A 23,265-nucleotide genomic window follows, 5' to 3' on the forward strand; every position below is an offset into this window, starting at 1 on the left:
AACTTAGTCTGATTTTAACAAAAATAGAAATCTTGGGGTTCTTTGATATGCTGAATCCAAAAATGTACTTAGATTTTTGTCGAGCCTGCAACTTTTGTTGCAGAAAGCTCGACATAGGGATAGTGATCCGGCGGCGGCGGCGGCTAAGGCGGCTACGGCGGCGGCGTTAGCTAACTTCTTAAAAGCTTTATATTTTAGAAGGTGGAAGACCTGGATGCTTCATACTTTGTATATAGATGCCTCATGTTACGAAGTTTCCGTCAGTCACATGTCCAATGTCCTTGACCTCATTTTCATGGTTCAGTGACCACTTGAAAAAAAAGTTCAGATTTTTTGTAATGTTGAATTCTCTCTTATTATAAGTAATAGGATAACTAAATTTGATATGTGCGTACCTTGCAAGGTCCTCATGTCTGTCAGACAGTTTTCATGTGACCTCGACCTCATTTCATGGATCAGTGAACAAGGTTAAGTTTTGGTGGTCAAGTCCATATCTCAGATACTATAAGCAATAGGGCTAGTATATTCGGTGTATGGAAGGACTGTAAGGTGTACATGTCCAACTGGCAGGTGTCATCTGACCTTGACCTCATTTTCATGGTTCAGTGGTTATAGTTAAATTTTTGTGTTTTGGTCTGTTTTTTTCATACTATATGCAATAGGTCTACTATATTTGTTGTATGGAATGATTGTAAGGTGTACATGTCTAGCGGGCAGATGTCATGTGACCTTGACCTCATTTTCATGGTTCAGTGATTATAGTTAAATTTTTGTGTTTTGGTCTGTTTTTCTCATACTATATGCAATAGGTCTACTATATTTGTTGTATGGAATGATTGTAAGGTGTACATGTCTAGTGGGCAGATGTCATTTGACCTTGACCTCATTTTCATGGTTCAGTGGTCAAAGTTAATTTTTTGGGTTTTGGTCTTTTTATCTAATACTATATGCCATAGGTCAACTATATTTGGTGTATGGAAATATTTTATGATCTTTATGTCAGTAGCGCAGGTTTCTTTTGACCATGACCTCATTTTCACGGTTCATTTGCACAGTGTTAAGTTTTTGTTTTTGGTCTATTCTTCTTAAACTATAAGTAATAGGTCAACTATATATGTTGTATAGAAGCATTGTTAGCTGTACATGTCTGCCTGGCATGGTTCATCTGACCTTGACCTCATTTTCATGGTTCATTGGTCTTTGTTTAGTTATCTTGGTTAATGTTAAGTTTATGAGACAGTTGTAATAAAGCTTTATACTTAGGACTATCAACATAATATCAAATATTAGTATAGAAGGCGAGACATTTCAGCGTGTGCACTCTTGTTTATTATGAGCCCAGTTTTCAAGTTGGTCCAAATCAGGATCTAAAATTATTATATTAAGTATTGTGCAATAGCAAGTCTTTTCAATTGCACAGTATTGCGCAATGGCAAGAAATATCTAATTGCCAGTATTGTGAAATAGCAAATTTTTTTTTAATTAGAGTTATCTTTCTTTGTCCAGAATAGTAAGCAAGAAATATCTAATTGCAAAATATTGTGCAATAGCAAGATTTTTTTTTAATTGGAGTTATCTTTCTTTGTCCAGAATCAACTTAAATCTTTGTTATATACAATATACAATGTATATTCACTTTTTACTACCAACTGATAAATTAAAATAATCTTTACCATTCAGTGATAACAAGCAGTTTTTTTTACATCTTAATATTTTATGATGTATTTAAATGAGTAGTTATTGTTGCAAACTCCATTAGAAATTTTAATTGAGATTAGTTTTGGAATAAGGGAAAGGGGGATGTGATTAAAAAAATTGGGTTCAATTTTTCTCATTTGAAATTTCATAAATAAAAAAGAAAATTTCTTCAAACATTTTTTTGAGAGGATTAATATTCAACAGCATAGTGAATTGCTCTAAGAGAAAACAAAAATTTTAAGTTCATTAGAACACATTCATTCTGTGTCAGAAACCTATGCTGTGTCAACTATTTAATCACAATCCAAATTTAGAGCTGAATCCAGCTTGAATGTTGTGTCCATACTTGCCCCAACCGTTCAGGGTTCAACCTCTGCGGTCGTATAAAGCTACGCCCTGCGGAGCATCTGGTTCATTTTGCTTTATTAAATCGTGTTTTTTAGGAAAAAATCAGCAAACTTTGCAATGTTTTTAGTAAAATGTATTGAAAAAATTGAGGCAGAATAATATTTTTCAAAGAAATTTGATTTTTAAAGAGATTTAAGGCATTATTTGTATGCAATATTTCTGTAAATGCTAGGTAAAATCTTACAATTTTTGTTCATAATTAAAACATTGCAATATCAATGTATTAATGCACTCACAAATTTATGAATTTATTGTAAATGTTGGTGAAACAGATAAAAGAATGTCTTTTAATCTTTTTTTCAGATTTCAGAGATTATCCAGAGCATGAAGACTTCCAATAAACTGTTACTGACTGGAACCCAGACACAGAATGACTTACAGGAGTTATTGGCCTTGCAGAACTTCCTGTTGCATGATTCCACATATGTAATATTTTATTTTTTATTTTTTAATTATTTGATCACATTACTCTTTCAAGCCAAACAAGATTAATTTTATAAATGGGGATTGAATTAATGATGAACTAATAGTTAAAAATAAATAAATCTGTATTTTATTTATCTTCTTTGAATATTAAAACAAATTAATGGTTCCAGAAATTAATTTTTGAACACCACCTTTCCGTCTTGGCAAGTGCATTCATTGGGTTATATCTATGGGAGCTAAACAGTTTTCTTATTGAATTTTTGAATTTAGCTAAATTTAATTTTTTTGAATTACTTTTTGTTTGTTATACTTTTAATGAACTTTTAGAGGCTGTGTAAATTAACCTTGTATTACTCAGTCTTAAGTTTTGTATGTTGTGCTTTTTGTACTGTTGCTCGTTTGTTGCTCTTCTTTTTTAACCATTGCGTTGTCAATTTATTTTTGACTTGTATGTTCGAATGTTCCCTTGGTATCTTTCTTCTTTTAAGAAATTTTTACATGAGACACAATCAGACCTGCCAACTATCCCGATTTTCGCGGTATCATCCCGATTTTCATCCCTCAACCCGAATCCTTATATCGGGATCGTAAAACAAGTCAAAAACCCGATTTTCACAAAATATACCCGAAAAAATTATTGGTTACCCATTTTGAAGTTTTTCTGATCAACTTTTAAAAATCTATAATTTTACCTGGGGACATATTATGACAAGTTTATATTAACCCTGTGCTAATCAACGGTCACAACAGGTGTCATATTTTGTTGTTGCAAGTAATCGGATTACCTGATGGGTCATAACAATCCTCAAAATTAGTTAATATTTGTAAACAGAAATTCAGTCAGACGGCCTTTGATTTTTAACCAATTTATCATATAAGCACAATTTGCAACGTTTACCGTAGTTCCATGACAAAATCATATTAACTAAAAGATGAGAACAGTGTAATGAACTCTTAAGAAAACATCGTTTATCTTGAAATCCATTTAATTTTTGAAATCAGACATGAGTCTGTTGATTTAAAATCGATGCCATTTTGTATACACTTCTACTGTATATAAGCCTCCGCCGGTAAGAGCACCTCTGAACACAAAGAAAGATAACTCAAATTTTATCCATTTTCTCATTAAAACTGGCAGACTTAATAAAAATCTGAATTTATTTTTCTAACTTTAGGACATATAGGTTCATGTCTTTTGAGTCGTGGTCTAAAGACAAGCAGGTCTTTGGAGGGGGAAAGGGGGGTCTTCATTTTAAATCCTTCATTTTTTATTGTCATTTTTCTCTTTTCTTAAATTGTTTTGTCAATTTTAAAATAAGTACAAGAATCATGCAAATAAAAGAAATCAAGGCTTATAAGCTTATCATCAGTATACCAAAAGAAAAAAGAAGAGATATGAGACTAATTTAAGAGTAAAAAACAGTGCACGCAGAAATGCTGCAAAAACTGTAACCCTTAAAAATCTGGTCGCGCACTAAATCCCCCATGGGGATTTTCAAAAGTTGGCAGGTCTGCACAATTACGAGATTATTTAATGTGATTTCTGGAAATGCCAAATACAAATAAAAGATGAAGAATTTTAAACATGAGTTTTTATTTTGTTATTTTACAGTATTTTTCAAAACTCTTAATTAACAGTACCATGCAGTGAAGTACAGTTAGTATTGTGCAAATTGGATTTGTTTTGTTTTTATTTTACAGAATACCATCTGCAGATCAGCTAATCAGTTATGTGACAAAGAACTTGTCAGTTGTTTACACAATGTAAGTAATTATAATTAAGTTTCGTCATTTATTATATTTTAAAAGAATTTCTTCTTGTAGTCAATTAAAACATTTTTTTACAGGGTTGTGGAGAATCTTTGCCATTTTCAAGCACAATATTGCTATATTTATATACCAAAATTAAACAAACAAATTACAGAGTTTAACTATAACTACAGGGGGAAAATCTTATAATAACTTGTAGTTCATTTATGATAAAGTTATGATATAAAAAGGTTGGGGTTATTTCCTGTACCTCATACTTAAATGATAAATATCTTGGTGAACTGTCAACAGAGTCTGAAATGAACCTCAATGAAAAATATCTCAACAATCTTATTTAACAAAAAAAAAAAGGGGGGGGTCTAGGTGGCTGCTTAGTCTAAGTAGTCAATTTCAAACTACTGTATCACTACCCTGTCAACACTGAGATTGTGAGTTAGAATCTTGCAGGTGCTAGGTGTGGTTTGCTCTCCAATCCAATCAAGTTTATTTTGACAAGAATTGTCAGTTTTCCTACCATAGGTTTGTGGTACCATCAGGCACTCCAGCTTCATCCACAAATAACAAGAAATAGAACAAAGTGCTGAATGTGGCATTAAACATCAACCAATCAATTATCTTTAAAAAATAAAATGTTTTCTTTTATTTGAAAATTTAGATTCTACATCCATTCCTGCTGAAAAGAATTAAAGCAGACTTAGAAAAGGGATTATTACCTTCGAAGGAAATCTACATATATATTGGACTTTATACTTTACAGAGAGATTGGTAACTATTAACAATCAAGATTTGTTTTTTTTAATTTTTAAACAGTGTTATAGAAGTATCAGAAAACTATGAAAGATGAGATGTCACCCCAAATGAAAGGTTTAGCTAGCTATAAAACCAGGTTTAATGCATCATTTTCTACATAAGGGACATAACACTAACTCAAAGGTCATCACATTTGATAAGATGTTATCATTTCTCTTATTCTTATATGTTATCTTATATTCTTGATATGGGGATCATTTTATTCTTAATATTATCTCCCCTTATTTAGACCCATAGCATTATCTCCCCTTATTTAGACTTATAGCATTATCTCCCCTAATTTAGACCCATAGCATTATCTCCCCTAATTTAGACCCATAGCATTATCTCCAAGAAGATTAATTATTTATCGCATTAATTCATAAGATAAACTATTTATCACATTAATATCCATAAGATTAACTATTTATTGCATCAATATCCATAAGATTTTAATACTTTTTATTGCATTACATACTATAAGTTAAATCTATGATTAACAAAACATTTAGAATTATGTTTATATATTTTTTGAATTTAGGCAAACAATACAAGCACAAGACTTAAAGGAACAACTAAATGATAACATGAATAGGGAGGTGAGTGAGGTATGATTTCTATATCATTTTACTGGTCCTGGAACTCTGGTGATTTTTTTAAATTTTGATTTATTGATTCAAAGAAATGCACTGTGAAATAACAGTTTTATTTGGCCTACTAGGAAATTTAAGGAATGGCTTGAGAATTATGGTTGTCTAAGCCTTTAAGTCTGTTTGGAAATTCCCCAAAAGTAAAAAAGGTATTTGACATTAATCATGGAATTGAGAATGCAGCATCTTTAAGTCGTTGTGTGTTTTTGCTGGAAACTTTGACAATTTCTATATCAAAAAAATACTATTAAAGGCATTTAAGGTAAACTGCTAAATTTGAAATGATCAGATTTAAACTATTTTTATCAATTCTGAGCAAACAATGTACATTTTAATGAAATTTATTTTTTCTTCAGAAAAAGATGGAAATCCTTAAACATGTCTCCTTACCAAATCAGTCAAAATTGGAAATCATTCAACCATGTAAAGTAATTAATCCCAGTGTTGGACTAAAAAGTTTATTAAAAGACAATACAAGTATTGGAAACAGAACACAGAGCAGGAAAACTCTACAAAGTATTTTACCAGCTAATAAGTCAACACAGGGATCTTTTCAAAAGAATTTTACTAAGTCTTATTCCTTGAATGGTTTACTGACAAAAGGATCTGGTGAGGGGTCTTCTCAGAATGTTCAGATTACCTCAGATTGCAGAAATAGTCCAGAAAGAATATTTTCTGTATGTGTTGAAAGTTTGAAAGGCAGCCCAAATATCAAAATTATACAGCAAGCTGGGGTTGAAAAGGTAAGTGATTATACAAGATTATATGGCAGTGGACAACACTGAAGAGTGATAACTCTTTATTAGTTAGTAAAACGTTTTAACTGCAATGTGAAATTAAAGCATCTTGTAAACTCGGACTTAAACTTGCTAGCAGACATCACCTCTACTTTTGGTAATTTATTTTGTGGAAATAATGATCTATATCAATAATGATAGAATGCATAAAAATATAGCATTTTACCTAACATAGAGAATGGCTATTCCAGAAAACACAATACCCCCGGATCAGTTAATGAGATTTTTTTTCAATGAGCAAGCAAGCAAGCTAACCAAACCTTTACCAATTACACACTCAAATACAAGACATTTTGCTGTAAAATTTATTCTTTGATTATGACAGTATAACTTAAAGAGAGATAAGGACATTTGCTATAAATAACAGCTTCAGAGATCAGGTATCTATATACACCTGTTCTCTCCAATTAGGAGATAACTGTATTGTATTTTAAGCTCCGACGGCATCAATTGGGGATTTGATGGTCGCAAATTAAGTTTACTGGCGACGCGTTAGCGGAGACAGTAAACGGGTATTTGCTACCATCAAATTCCCAATTGATGCCGTCGGAGCTTAAAATACAATATTGTTATCTCCATTCTAATGAAACTGACAGAAAACAACGTTAAAACATGTATTTAAAATCTGTCATATGCCGTCTGCGCTTGCGCGTACGTCCCATAGCATCAATTGTCAATTGATGCCATGTAAGAAAGTGACGTTATCCAATCAAAATGAACGTTACAAACGTTGTTGCATTAGAATTTCAAATAACTACACTCAATAAACAAAATGTGTTTGCAAAGCATATTCATTTTTTAATCACAAACTGTATTTAAAACCACTTTATCTATTTGTATACAACCTAATGTCAATAAAGCATCATCACAACATGTTTTCTTCAATCAATATTAAAGCCTTGTTAACAACGAAGAAGCTCAATTCTAATGCAATTATTTTGTATCAATGGTTCTGATTTGATGACAGTTAGCGTAAAATTCTCTATCTCCTTTTCTGTAACTAAGGAAGCCAACATTTTGAATTGCTGAATGTATTGACATGTAATTTCTACAATAATAAGCCAAAAATCTCACATATTGCACCTAAAATCTTCTTTTTACCAAATTTTATTACATTTTGAAGCAACAGAAGCAGAAAACGCCTGGTGTTTATGTTTGACGCAGGAAGCATACCTATGAAGTCACCTAGTGTTGGGACCAAAGAAGATAACATCTTTTCGCGGAATTTTCCTAAATGAAGATTTAACACTGAAATAATGATTGAAATTTAATTATGAACTTGTTTTGCATCAGAATAGAGATAACTGTATTGTATTTGAAGCTTTGCGGACGTCCATCGGTAGTTTTAATGTCGCAAATACTTGTTTACCTGTCTCCGCTACTTGTCGCCAGGTAAACTAAATTTGCAACAGTAAAACTACCAATGGACGTCCTTAAAGCTTCAAATACAATACAGTTATCTCTTAATTTCATTAAAACATAATACAGAATATTGTATATATTAATCACTGTAAATTTCATGTACCCTTTTGTTTACAGAAAGTAGAACAAAATAAGGTCAACTTTGATTTGCAATCATGTCCTAATGAGCTTAGCATCAGACATAAATTGCAAAGAAATAAAAAATATACAACTGAATTAAATGCCAAAGTTGAAGGAAAAGACAATTATTCAAATGAAGAGGAATCAAATGAAAGTGAAGATGAAAAAAAGAACAAATCAAGTGACGATGAAATATTTTTAAAAGATAAATTAAGTGGAAGTGAAATTCAAGAAAAATATCTGTCTTTTGTGAAACATTACATTAATGGAGAGTTTGAATATAAGGGTACTAGAAAATTGAACTGTATACCTGCTGTAAGTGACCATCAGTCAGTTTGCCCCTGTATTGTGTGTGGAGACCAGTCTGTTGGCATGTACTTTGGTATTATGGTGTGCTACAGGTAGGTTTTTATTAAAAAATATTTATTACTGTTTGTCTGTAGTTTAATGCTGCCACTTCCTGTTTGTACATTGGTCATATTTTGGTTGAAGTTGAATTGCCTTTATTGAAAGAAAATAATCAGTATAATACATGAACATTCATTATATGACCTCAATCAATGACAAAGAACCTTGGTGGCTGAGTGGTCTAAGTAGTTACTACTGTAATCACTAGCCAGTCAACACTGAGGATGTGTGTTTAAACCGGCTTGTGAGGGTGCACTTATGGCACGCCGTTATTATATTTATTCAATTCGAGATATCTTATGTAGTTAAATAAGATATCTGATAAACTTTTAGAGATATCTTATATATTAATTGAGATATCTGATTTATTAAATAAGATATCTTATATATTAAATAAGATATCTTATTAAAATGTTTATAAAGATATCTTATTAAATATATAAGATATCTTATTTAAAATATAAGATATCTCTATTAATTTATAAGATATCTTATTAACTATATAAGATATCTTTTATATAGTTTATAATAGAGATATCTTATTTACTTAATAAGATATCTCCATAAGTTAATAAGATATCTCTATTAGTTTATAAGATTTCTCTATTCATTAATAAGATATCTCTATTAATTAATAAGATATCTTATAAAGTATGTATTTAAAAGATATCTTTATAAAGAAGTAAGATATCTTATATACTTTATAAGATATCTTATTAATTAATAGAGATATCTTATTAACTTATAGAGATATCTTATAAACTAATAGAGATATCTTATAAACTAATAGAGATATCTTATAAACTTTTAGAGATATCTTATTAACTTATAGAGATATCTCATTAACTTATAGAGATATCTTATAAACTAATAGAGATATCTTATAAACTTTTAGAGATATCTTATTAACTTATAGAGATATCTTATTTAATTGGTTATAAAGATATCTCTATTAGTTTATAAGATATCTCTATCAATTAATAAGATATCTCTATTAGTTTATAAGATATCTCTATTAATTAATAAGATATTTTATAAAGTATGTATTTAAAAGATATCATTATAAAGAAGTAAGATATCTTATATACTTTATAAGATATCTTATTAATCAATAGAGATATCTTATTAACTTATAGAGATATCTTATAAACTAATAGAGATATCTTATAAACTAATAGAGATATCTTATTTACTTTCAAATTAAATAAGATATCTTATAAAAATTAAAGATATCTTAATACTTAATAAGATATCTTGTTAAATAAATAAGATATCTTGTTAAATAAATATGATATCTTCAAATTTGAATAAATATAAAAACGGCTTGCCATATGCACTCCACTCCAATCTTAATTGACTAGGATTGGCATTTTTTCTATCGAAGGTCAGTGGTTTTCTCAGGGAACTTCGGCTTCCTCTGACAATAAAAGCTGGCCCCCACGAAAAAGCCTAAATGCGGTGCATAAAAGTGGCATCAAAACAGCAAAAATGAAAAATAAAATCAATCAAATGATATGCAAAGACGCAGGTCGAAACACAGTGTTAGTCTTGTTTATACTTAATAAAATTAATTGTCAATTATTGAAGATTTTGAATAATTTACTCATGTGTTGATGTATAATGATGTTTGCTTAGTTTCCTAAATGTTGTTTTCAAATTTATCATAGAGGATGTTATACACAAATAAACAAGAAGTTGTTTAATTTAATCTAACACACACGAATAATTAAAGTAGTACATCATTTACAAGAGAAAATTATACAAATTCTTTTGTCCCAAAACAGTAATTTTTATTTCATTTTTTTTTAAAGATTGAGATATTTTTTTGTAATTTTTTTATTGTAGTTGTCGTACTTTCATAGTTGCTACTGTACAGTACAGATCAATCCTCAAGTGTGAAGAACAGTCCAACTGTACCATTTATTTCCGTAAAGAAATATGCCCACATTGTCGTTTTAAAAAATGTCTTTGGGCTGGAGCAGTTGTTGCCGGTAAGATCTTAAAGAAACAAGCCAGGTTGTTATCAGGGAGATTTTTATTTCCTGCATGTACTGTGGAATTGATTTACTGAATGACGGTCTTCGTGCTTGACCTCACTTGTCAAATAGCCAAGCCATGTTAAATTTCTATTAGGACTAAGAATTTCCAACTTATATTTTTTTCGAAAAAGTTCGTGTTGGACTTGTAGCTGCAAATATAAAAAAAAATGATGTGGTATGATTGCCAATGAGACAACCCTCCTCAAAGACCAAATGACACAGAAAATTTATCATGAAGACCAGTCTGATTAAAAAATAAAATCTCTCAGTGCTCCAGATTTTCAGATATGTCGTATGGGAGCTCCCACATGTGACATAAAAATAAATGATAGTAAGTGAGAGGTTTGATTTTATTTAGTCAGACTGATTGAAGACTAGATTAATTGAAAAAAAAGGAATTCAATAGGAAATTTTGGTTTCAAAAACTGGAAAAGTTGATTTTATGATATAATCTACAAATATGGCAAGGATTGTTAATGTGCAAAGAGTGTAGGATATAATATTCCCATTCTTACCAGACATGGCTGAGAACTTGGAGTTGGTTTCACAAAAAAATGTACGACTAAGATTGGTCTTAAGTCATGAACAAATCAGTATACTTTAGATCAAACTTAGTCGTAAGCTTTTTTGTGACATTGATTCTTGAATGCCCCTAGAGCGAAATGGAAGCCCTAATTTACCAAGGATTAACTGCCACTTGAAAGAAGACCAAGGGTGACCATATTTCTATTCTTAAATTAGTCACCATTATGAAATGTGCTTAATTTCTGTATCTTGACCATTCTTATACTTTTCAGAGGTTCCACTCAGACTTCAAAAACTGAGTAAGTTTAAACAATCTCTCACAGTCAAAAAGAAAAAGGTATGTTTATGAAATATATTTTTTATCATATATATATTATAATAAGAATAATTACATTAGATGTATGTTTCATTATTATATGTTATTTTGATTGGTTAACATCAATCTCGGTCATTCTTTATTTCAAAACAAATTGCATGAATTGTAACATACATGATGACACACATGTTCACAATTAACTTGATTAAGTACACAGGTAAATAAAAGAAAAACAAGATAATAATCATGTTTTCATTATAGCGAAAAAATGTAATTAAAAGTATTGAATGCTTATTTTGGTAATTTCATATTAAAGGTTGTAAAAGCATTGAGTGTGCATACATTTTTAACATGAAGCGCTTCATACAAAATGTACTTACACCCCAATGAATTCTCAAAAAAAAGCATTGAATTCTTAAAACAATATTACCAGAAACATAAAACAAATTTTCATATTGTTCATATTTATAGGCAAAACAATTTCACAGAAGTGTGAGAATAAATCTTATGCTGTATGGAGGACTGCAGTTGCTTGAATATGCTTTGTTAGACTACAGTGCCTAAAAATTAATTCAAACTCAAATCATTATTTTTCTCAATATTTTTATGCAATCAATATTATTCCTTTAGTATGTTTTTATTCAACTTAATTTAATAAATATGGAGACTCTTTTTATATTTTAAGCAACCCAAGAGGAATACAAAACGTATTAAGATGAAGACTTGTGTAAAACCAGCCACAGCCACCAGACAGACTCCAACTATGTATTTAACCAGTGGTACTGACTGTGATAACAAAGATGACTGTGATAAACTTGTTGGCAATTCTTATCCAATCAAATCATCAGTAGAAATGAAAGACAATCCTTATCCAATCAAATCGTCAGGAGGACAGAAAGACAATTCTTATCCAATCAAATTGTCAGGAGGACAGATTCACCATTCTTGTCCAATCAAATCGTCAGGAGGACAGAAAGACAATTCTTATCCAATCAAGTCATCTGGAGGACAGAAAGACAATTATTATGCAATCAAATTGTCAGGAGGACAGAAAGCCAATTCTTATCCTATAAAATTATCTGGAGGACAGAAAGGCAATTCTCATCCAATCAAATCGTCAGGAGGACAGAAAAATCATATAAATGAAAAATTAACTTCAATTTCTAGTATCAAAAGTGAAAGTTCACAAGTGACTTTGTGTTCTGTTATTAAAGAGACAATAAGTACTGAGATACAGCTAAAACCATTGTCAGAAAATCATAATATGGAAGATAATTTTCACTACTTTAAACAAAATTCAAGACCAATTAGCACAAGTGATATATTGACTGACTGGCAAAGGCTGCATAAAAGTGTTCAGGAACAATTTCAAAAACTGAAGAATTAGCAAAAATTAAATTTATTATTTAAATGCAGAGAATATGTTCATATCAGAATATTATTTCAATTCCAAAGCCTTTAAAAGCATGCCAAAACATAATTACTGTATTTCTGCATAATAATGTTAAAATTGAGAAAGGAAATGGGGAATTTGTCAAAGAGACAACAACCCAAACATAGAGCAGACAGCAGCCGAAGGCCACCAATGGGTCTTTAATGTAGCGGGTAACTCCCGCACCTGTAAGTGTCCTTCAGCTGGCCCCTTAAAAAATATGTATACTAGTACAGTGAAAACGGACGTCATACTAAACTCGGAATTATACACAGGAAACTAATTGATAACATTAGTAGTCCTTATTTATCTGCATCAGATGCCCTTTTTAAAAATGAATGTTTCTTCGGTGATGCTTGAGACTAAACAATTTTGAAAATCCAAAGATTAAGGAGCATCACTTATTAAAAAGTTAGAGCACATTGACAGAACTAATAAGTTAATGAGAATTAATCTGGTTATATTAATTTCAAGTATACGGATTTGTTTTAATGAAAGTAGATGTGGGGTATAGGTCAATGAGACGGAATGTATATGGAATTTTTATTTAGTAACATTGCTTTGAATTATGGCTCCATCAGATTTTTGGCTCATTTTGAAATTCTGTGACAATACTTTAATTTATGTAACAATTTTCGTAGTTTGAACAAAAGTTACATGTTTGTGGGTCCTTTAATTTGTGGATTTTTGTTTTTCTAAAGAAAATCAAATGAAGAATTGGAAGCCATCTTGAAAAAAGATTTGTGAAAATAATGCCAGTTAATATCTTTGTTCTTGTTCGATGTTTTTTTTTGCATCAATCTGAGGAGTTAAGACTTTGTGCAACTCGTTTTAGTTTAATCTTTTTTTGAGCTGTTACACCACTGGTCCAAGTTAGGATTAGGATTAAAATTTCAAAAACATGTTTAACTCCACAAAATTCTTTACCTGCCTCTCCTAAGTCAGAAGCCCGTACTTCAGTGGTTAGCATTAGTTCATGTCTGTCATATTTGTTTTTCGTAAATGTTTTGTTATAGATAAGGCTGTAAGTTTTTTTTCAATTGATTTGTTTCATATTTTTAATGTAGGGGCCTTTTATAGCTGACCATATGGTCTGAGTTTTTTCATTGTTGAAGGCTGTACCGTTGCCTATAATTGTGTACTTCCACTTCTTTGAACTTTGGTGGATAGTTGTCTCATTGTCAATCATGTGTTATATTTCATTGGACACTATATTAGAGGTTAACGCTATCCACAAAAACCTCAAAAATTGGTACCCAATGAAGTACTTTCATAGTATGAGATCATTCAAAATGAGAAATAGGATCTGGTATCTGTGATGAATTTATTTACAACCACTGGGTCGAGGCCACTGCTGGTGGAGTTTTTATCCCTAAAGGGTATCACCAGCCCAGTAGTCGGCATTTCTGTGCAGTGTTTTCTCCAAGGCCATAAGGTACCATGGTACCCTGGTGATGTATTTTCTACCATGGTGATATCTTCAACTTAGATGATTTGTATGGCTCCGCAACAAAGTTGTCAGTGCCATATAGTTTTATCCTTGTCCGAAATTCTGTAATTCCGAAATTGCGAAATTCCGTAATTCCGTCATTTCACAACAAACCATCGTACAGAGTTTTTTCTAAACGCCTTCAGATATTAGACTAATTTTTGGTTTGTGAGTTAACCATAATGAGTTACAGATCAAGTGTAAGTTTCGCTCCGCTCCACTAATTTTTGCCAAAATTACAGGCTTTGGACTTTGAGAAATTGTCGAAAATCAGTTATACAGACTTTTTTTCTAAACACCTTCAGATATTGGGCTGATTTTTGGTATGTGAGTTAACCATGATGAGTTACAGATCAAGTTTAAGTTTCTTTCTGCTCCACTAATTATTGCCGAAAATGCGGGCTTTGGACTTTAAGAAATTGTTGAAAATCACAGTTATACAGACTTTTTGTCTCCCCTTGACGGAGTCAAAAAAGAGACCTAGGTATGCAGCGACGGCGTCAACAATGTATTAGTTTGTGATTAGGTCTAGTTTATGGTGAACCACAAGTGGTAGGTCAATCACATTTGGTATGCAGTTGCATATGTATTGGCGCATCTCATTTCCATGGAAATTTTTTTGCCCTGCCCCCTCTGTCATGGTCTATTGACTTGAGAAACTTTTAATTATTCTATATACATGTATTAGTTTGTGATTAGGTCAGTTTATGGGGAAACACAAGTGGTAGGTCAATGATATTTTGTATGCAGTTATATAAGCATTGGCATATCTTATTTCCCTGGAGATGATTTGTCTCCGCCCCCTTAGTCATGGTCTATTGACTTTGAAACTTTTGCTTATTTTACCTTTTACATGTATTAGTTTGTGATTAGGTCAATTTATAGTGAACCACAAATGGTAGGTCAATGATATTTGGTATGCAGTTGTATAAGCATTGGCATATCTTATTTCCCTGGAGATGATTTGTCTCCACCCCCTTAGTCATGGTCTATTGACTTTGAAAATTCTTCTTATTTTTAATACATGTATTAGTTTGAGATTAGGTCAGTTAATGGGGAACCTCAAGTGGTACTCTGGTAGGTCAATGATATTTGGTATGCAGTTGTATAATCATTGGCACATCTCATTTCAATGGAGATAATTTAGCTCCGGCCCCTTAGTCATGGTTTATTGACTTTGATAATTTTTCTTAGTTATCATGTATTAGTTTGTGATTAGGTCATTTAAAGGGGAACCATCAGTGGTAGGCCAATGTTGATTGGAGATTGTTTAGCCATGTGACTCAGTCATGTTTCATTGACTTGGAGAATATTTGCATTACTTGTTTAAGATGTTAAAGGATTTTTGGGATGCGAGTTAACCATGATGAATTACAGGTCAATTTTAAGTTTCATTCCGCTCCGCTAATTTTTGCTGAAATTACAGGCTTTGGACTTTGATAAATTATTGAAAATCACAGTTATACCGATTATTTTTCTATATGCCTCCAGATGTGAGACTAACATCATGTTTGTGTCCACATGTGTTTATATTGAAATTGCAGATTTTTCAACTTTTTGGGACGGGGTCATTCGTGTTGCTTTGACACATCTAGTATTATATACACCTGGAAAAAAGTATTACAACACTTCCATTGAAAACAATGTTAAATGACATGATTTTAGAATGTGTATCATTTGGATTTTACGAAATACTGTTAACCTGTTTATGTTTTAAAATTGAAATTCATAGAAATTACTTACTTTTCTTTCAATATTAATACTACATGGATATGACATAAGAGCTGCACGGAAATAGTTTTTCGAGCTTTTCACACAAAAATGCAAATTTTAGAGAACTAATTTTTCCAAAACATTAATTCTGCAAAAAATACAGATTTTGTTTGTAGCTTTAAAATCATTCAGAACTTTCTGTATCAAATGTTTAGTTTGCTTTAAAAGTTACATTTATTAAATGTCAGTATAGAAGACAAGAAAAAGCTTGAATAAATAAATTTTCTGTTTTTACTGTCTTCTGATTGGTTAAAATTATTAGTTTTATTTTCAATGTTGTCAATTTTGATGGCGACACGCCCACTTTGACGTTGTGTATTCATACGCCAACATGTGTGTACGTTGATATTGTTAATATAAATAATATAGAAAGTTCTTTGAGCCTTAGTTTTGATAGAAATTTATTTATAATGAATGGCAATAATTTATTTTGATTTTATTGAACCATAAAACTAATTTTTGACCCTTCACATTTTACATAATCCGCTTCGCGGATTATTCAATGTGAAGAGTCAAAAATTAGTTTTATGGTTCAATAAATTCAAAATAGATAACAGCCATTCATTAAATAACTTTTGGCAGTACAGCTCAAATGATGCGTCTCTCTAGTCTTATTTTTGCCTGAAATGTAAGTTAATAACACAAACTTAATGTTTAAACCATAAATGGATTTAAAGTATTTGGTGAAACTTATTATGCAAATTTTAAACAATGATAAAATCATGTCATTTTACATTGTTTTCAATGGTAGTGTTGCAATACTTTTTTCCAGGTGTATAGAATATATAGGGGCCATGGTGCTATATTGTTTTTAGAAAACAGTGCTTTGTTAATTTTCATGGTGTTATTTAAAAATTCTGGGGAGAACACTGACTGTGTTGAAACGATTTATCATTGATTTGATCATAATTAAAAATTAAATGTTTACCAAACTTAAAATTATTGAAATACTTATATAAGGGTTTCTCATGAATAACTGTATTTGGCAAATCTTTAGGAATTTTTGGTACTCAATGCTCTTCAACTTCGTACTTTATTTAGCATTTCAACTTCTTTTTATTCAATCGTCTCTTTATAAAAGACGTAGACGAAATGCGTGTCTGGCGCAAATACAAAAATTCAATCTAGGTAACTTTGATGAGTTTATTTGATGATTACAATTTGAGAAATTAAACACTGGCACAGGAAACATTTTCGGTAAACACCTCCTGCATGTGTTATTACTAACAATCACATATGTGTTTTATTTCTAAAATAGTTCAAACTGATTTTCATATATTTCGCCTGTTTTCAGATTCTTTGCTCTGAATAGAAGTTCAGTTCCACCGAACATTAATGTTTCTTCAATTTCAAGAGTTTCTCCTTTTTTGAGTGGAGGTATGGGGATAATGAGGTTCCCAAGGCGTTGGCAACTAAGATCAGTAACATATATAGGATTTGTGTCATCTGATATGTAAATTGTACGCTCTATGGTTCTTTTTTCAGGATATAACACCTTAAATATTTGTCTATGAGAATGTCCTTCATCGACTTTTTCACCTTTCTCAGCAAATTTATGGAATATGTCTTTACAACGATAAACTCCATCAATTCCTTCCCTTTTGCTCTTTGGATGAAGCTCTGGATCCCATTCTGTCCAAGTTTGAATTCCGTATGTCTTCCTCAATATACGTTTACTAATTTTATTTGGTTGATGTCCAAATAGTACCGCTCCTTTTAAAACTGCCAATCCAGCCTCGTCAGGAATAATGATTTTCCTATTTGGAAAGTTTGTCCTCATTGCAGTTTGGACCAGCTCACATTCGGAAAATCCACCTACCATTATAATATGAAGTAGATCAGAGAGAATTGGATACTTTAGGAGTTTGTCTACATGACAGATTAGGGCATCTATAGTTGGTTTAAAAAGTTTTCGAAATACTTCAGGTTTGACATAAAGTTTCTGAGGTGCAGTAAAAGAAATTAAATCTTTGTAAGCCGACTGCATAATTGCAGACTGCACCGATTCACAGTACTTTTTTGATATCTTAACCAAAGATATGGGTAAAGTAATTACTATATCAGTACTCAATTCTGACGTAACTGAACGCTTTTTAACTTCAAATTGAAACAACACATTGGTGTAGTCCTCCAATTCATCCGATTGAAATTCTTCAACAACTACCTTCGTGAACACACAATGGAGAAGATCTATGTATGCCTGGTCAACTGCTGTTCCACCCCAGTCTCCCCCACTTGGTGGTAGAACTTCCACTAAGGAACCATCTAGTAGACATTCATGCACTGTAATATCAGCAGTACCGCCTAGGAAAATGCATATATATCTTACAATGTGGTGACAAACACAAAAAGTAGCGAAAAACTTTCCTGTTAATTCAGAATTTATTATTTCTACATTTGAAGAATTACTGAATGAACCAAATTGTGAGATTTGGTATTGTACAGGAAATTCTATATTCACAAATATATAGTTTGAATCCAATCACGTTATACTTCCATGAATAAAAACCCTGTAATAGTTTCTTGATTACAGCAGCTGTTTTGTATGTCTTAAGATGATTGGAAGTTAAAACAGTCATATTTTACTGTGCGTATTGTTGTGTGTTTTTTTCTTTCTACATTGACTAGAGGTACAAGGGGAGGGTTGATATATCAAAAAACGTGTTTAACCCCGCTGCATTTTTGCGCCTGTCCCAAGTCAGGAGCCTCTAGCCTTTGTTACTCTTGTATTATTTTTAATTTTAGTTTCTTGTGTACAATTTAGAGTCTTGTATGGCGTTCATTATCACTGAACTAGTATATATATTTGTTTAGGGGCCAGCTGAAGGATGCCTTCGGGTTCGGGAATTTCTCGCTGCATTGAAGACCTGTTGGTGACCTTCTGATGTTGTCTGTTCTATGGTCGGGTTTTTGTCTCTTTGACAAATTCCCCATTTCCATTCTCAATTTTATATGTTCATTAATATAAAATACTAAAAAAATCAAATCTTGAAAGGAAACAGAACATTCCTATCCCCTGCTCCACATCATTGATAAAGATCTTTCCCAAGTAAACTGAAATTTGCAATACTGGTATCCATTTATGAAATATTACCAAATATCGTAATTTCTTAACGGATAAGTTCATAATGTAATAACCACAATTATCATTTTCTGTTTTCTTCAAATATGACCTACTCTATTAAACTTAGCACCGGATTTGTACTTACACTAGCAATGCGACTATATGTGGAGCAGTACCTTTTCGGAGTTCACCCGATGAGTTTCGTGACATTCAATGTTTTCTTTTTCTATGTGTTTTTGAATAGTGTTTGTCTTTTGATCGTTTATCGATTTTGTCAATCAGTTGTCAGTTTATTTACCACTAATGAGTTTCTTTTTGGTATCTTTTGCCTCACTTATACAATTGGACGTTAATTAAAAAAACAATGATTCAAGTAGCTTTAGTTCCGAAGACAGTAAAATAACAAAACCAAAAAAAACGGATGAAAAATCAAAACGGAATGACCCTTATCGAATGGTAATGTCACAGTCCAAACACATTAAACGAATTGATAAAAACTGCCATATCTCTGACCCGGTATAGGCATTTTCTTATGTAGAAAATGCATGGTTAATTGAACCTGCTTTTATAGGCAGGTAAACCTCTCACTTATATGACAGGCGATGTGTTTTCTTATTCAAACAAACATATTTATATCCTTTATTTCGACTAATTTCACAGATACTTTGCTTGACTCAAATATGTGGTTGCACAAGCAGTATGGATATTTGATGAAATATCAACTTTTAGCCTTAATTACATTACAACAGCGAATGTAACAAATGCTTTATACGATGTAATATTTAATTTTACTTAATTTGGATAAAGAATATAGACACAGTTGAATTAAACATGAAATACTAGTTATTGACTTTTAGCGCATTTTTGCATCAACATGAAATATTACTGATAGAAATTTGAACAATGATATAATTTTCAACAAACCTCCGAGATCCACCACTACATATTTAGTGCCTTTCTTGATTGTTTCGGAAAAGGTTTTGTTAGACGTGCCATCTCTGTTTGTCCGCAATTCCTGACAATAGATGGAAGCTGTTTCTGGTTCCAAAGCTATTGTCAAATCATATCCTTTTATTCCTGCCTAAATATAATACTGCGGAATTAAAAATAGGAAACAGTTCAACGATGATAACGTTTTGTAGCACCATTTTGATTATATAAACTAAAAGAAAACGATTGAGGGAATAGTTCAAAACTACAAAAGGAGAAATATTGTGTTCATAAGCAGAAAACGCGTCCTCGACCATGTAGTCTTCAACCGCCATCCGATTCCAGGATTGGGCAAAATATCATAATATATATGTAATGGGACACATTCGGTAAATTCTCAAATTTGACATAATTTTGGTATAAACTTCAAAGATCGCCAAAAACCGTCTCGTATTTTGAGAAATATCGCAATTGTCAAAAAAAACATAATGCTGACTTGTTTTCAGTTTAACTGTCTTACACATTTCAGCACGTGATTTAAAGAGAAAATTACTCATACGAATTTTTAAGCATAGTTGATGAGAGTTCTTTCCAATAATACTCCTTTATTTGAATTAAAATTCTGTTATGTTAGCAGGGAAGTATTGCCCTCCCAAGGTTTAAGTTGAAATATATACATAAAGAGTAATACACACCTTTTCTGCAGCCTTTCTCATGAATAGTTTTGCCTTATCGTCCCATATGGCTGGAACAGTTAGCACGTAGTGTATGTCTTTTGTTTCCACATTAGTTAGTGACTTGAACAAAGAGCCTATTGCGTGCTCTTTTAGGTATTTTATTGCAAGTGAAAAAATATCCAGTGCCCTGACTTGTACTCCGTTCTGATCTTTGATCGTCGTATTTGAATTTATTTTCTGAAGAAAAGTTTATTAACCTTTACAAATTTGGAAGCTCAAAAGAAAATAATATCTTTTTTTTTTTTATCTTAGAATGCAAATTGTAACCTAATATTTCGTCCCCTTTTCTGTAATTTTTACCACATCAGATGAGACTTATCACATATTTTGTGCTATCAACATACGAGAAACACAACGAAAACCTTATGTGGATCAGGAACTGATTTTCCTTCAGAGGGATTTGAGTGTTGTGGGGGTTGTGATGGGTTTCGTGTTGTACAATTATTTTTTTTATGAATGAATTTTGATACTTGTCCGTCTTTTCCTTGTTTTCCGTTGTTTTTTGCGACTTATATGTTTGCAAATCTAAATTATTTTCGTTTTATTTATTTTAATGTTTTTTTAACTTGAGCTTGTGTTTGTAATTTTGTTTTGTTATATATTTTTTTCTTAACATCGCTCTCTATTATGTCTTTAGTCGAGTTTGAATAAAAATTATCAAATATCCCATACACTAACAAGGTTACCTGTTGATGTAACACCATTTTAAATCTATTAAAATAATGAAACACATCCTTGGGGTCTGTTTCCTCGTAATCCATTGTTTCAAGCCATTCAAAATATTTTGCTTCTGCCTTGTATCCAAAATCCACAAACTTATTTTCTTTGTCGAGAAGAACGGATGTTGGAGCTTTAGACGACAACAAAGTACTATTTTGCCAACTGCACATGTAAATATTGGTTGGCGTACTCTTTGCTGAAAAAGCGTACCCTGAATAAGTTGTACCAAAATCTATAGCCACCACAAATAATTTCGGGTTTTCAACAATGACCTCACGGTATAACGAACTGTTAATTATAAAAAACAAACAAATTAGAATTACATTAGGTGATATATTGAATTAAAACAATTTAACATATTTGTAATGATAAAATTGTTAAAAAGGAATTTTAAAATGGTTTGCCTTACTAACTGTGTAGCGTGATTTTGTTAACCCAGTTAAAGGTCAAATTGTTAATATTATACCCAGTGCCAATGAAAACGCAACACTCTTGTTTTTCCAAAAAAATCTTATAATTAAGGTCTTTCCTTTTTCAAAAGGGAAAGACCTTACTGTATTTCTTCTGTTTTATTCTTTTTCCGCCAAACTTTGACGAAGTTATCCGCGTTAACCGTAAGACGTGTCGCTTTCATGTTCACACTTTGTATCGGTGTCATGAATACCTATCCGCAACTCACCCTGTGAGTCGAAATATTTTGTCGGTTCGGAGTAATCCCTCCGAAACCCAAAAACCTTGTTATCATTCCAACACCGTAACCATAATAGGTAGAAAAAAATGAAGGGTGAAATTTGTTCAGGACCAGACCCTGGTTCTTCAATACATTTGGATCGAAAAGATTCAACGACTCATTGGTAGGGTTATGCCCCTATTAAAATGAACCGGTGTCGGTTGGCCACCAAAACTCAAAAACCGTTAGTCGAAGACACCTAGGATCTTTGCCATTCATCATCAATTCATGTGACTTTGAAAAATACCTCAAGATCATATGTGTATGTTGACCTTGACCTTTGACCTAACACCTTGTTAGGGGGTAATCTCAGCAACCTTAACACTTTCAGAAGTGTTGTATAGTGGAAAATGTTTGGGTCATTAATGCACAACTTTGTTACGTTTGGACCGAAGAGATTTGACCTTTCTGTAAGGGGCATAACTCTTGTTTTAGGTTTCTGAAAAGGCAAAATCAGCTTTTACTATATAACCGAAGGTCCTAGACCCATGTGGTCTTCAGCAATGACATTGGGGACTAATGACCTTGACAAAAATCTAAAGTTCAAATGTCAAGGTCATGTCCCATATAGCGAATTGTGTTTTTCACCTTATTTAAAGGATGTTTAGTGTGTTTTTAAGCTTTTAAAGATTAACCTTGACCTTTGACCTTACAACTTTTTAGTCGATATCTCAAAAACGATTGTACTTACAGAAGTAGTAAATAGTGAAAAACGTTGAGGTGGATAAGGCGCAACTTTTTTTACGTTTGACCGAAGAGATTTGACTTTTCTGTAAGGGGCATAACCCCTGTTTAGTCTATTGGAACATGTATGTTACATTACAAAAGGAAAGACCTCTCAATTGTTCAAGAACAATTGACATTTTAATTTTAATTTTATTTATATTAGACTTTGTGTAGTTGGTTGAAAATAACTTTTAAGACAATCTTTTAAGACAATTGACGACAGCTTTACGGTTGCGTGATTTTTGGAACAAATGCGAAGTAAGAGTTATTTTAAACGGACATAAACCAAATTCACA

At 31.8% G+C, this 23,265-nt stretch overlaps 2 protein-coding genes across 4 annotated transcripts in view; one reads left to right on the forward strand and one right to left on the reverse strand.

The window, feature by feature from the left end:
* LOC143042846 (uncharacterized) overlaps positions 1-12,779 on the forward strand; it is a 254,720-nt gene extending 241,941 nt beyond the window's left edge. For all 3 annotated transcript variants that reach the window (XM_076215322.1, XM_076215325.1, XM_076215324.1), the window contains exons 10-18: positions 2,410-2,532; positions 4,234-4,296; positions 4,958-5,067; positions 5,633-5,699; positions 6,098-6,484; positions 8,078-8,481; positions 10,334-10,479; positions 11,325-11,389; positions 12,054-12,779. In XM_076215322.1, the coding sequence (XP_076071437.1) occupies positions 2,410-2,532; positions 4,234-4,296; positions 4,958-5,067; positions 5,633-5,699; positions 6,098-6,484; positions 8,078-8,481; positions 10,334-10,479; positions 11,325-11,389; positions 12,054-12,755 (2,067 nt within the window). In that variant the 3' untranslated portion in view covers positions 12,756-12,779. The remainder of the gene's footprint in view (positions 1-2,409; positions 2,533-4,233; positions 4,297-4,957; positions 5,068-5,632; positions 5,700-6,097; positions 6,485-8,077; positions 8,482-10,333; positions 10,480-11,324; positions 11,390-12,053) is intronic.
* Positions 12,780-17,191: 4,412 nt separating this feature from the next.
* Positions 17,192-21,794, reverse strand: LOC143043689 (heat shock 70 kDa protein 12A-like). Its single transcript, XM_076215876.1, has 4 exons — positions 21,480-21,794; positions 20,752-20,970; positions 20,051-20,207; positions 17,192-18,366 (listed from the first exon to the last, which is right to left on the reverse strand). Exons 1-4 carry the CDS (start codon positions 21,681-21,683, stop codon positions 17,312-17,314), a joined length of 1,635 nt encoding a protein of 544 aa, XP_076071991.1. The 5' UTR covers positions 21,684-21,794; the 3' UTR covers positions 17,192-17,311.
* Between the last annotated feature and the right edge of the window lie 1,471 nt (positions 21,795-23,265).

This window comes from Mytilus galloprovincialis, chromosome 8 (genome assembly GCF_965363235.1).
Source record: "Mytilus galloprovincialis chromosome 8, xbMytGall1.hap1.1, whole genome shotgun sequence".
Lineage (NCBI taxonomy): Eukaryota > Metazoa > Mollusca > Bivalvia > Mytilida > Mytilidae > Mytilus > Mytilus galloprovincialis.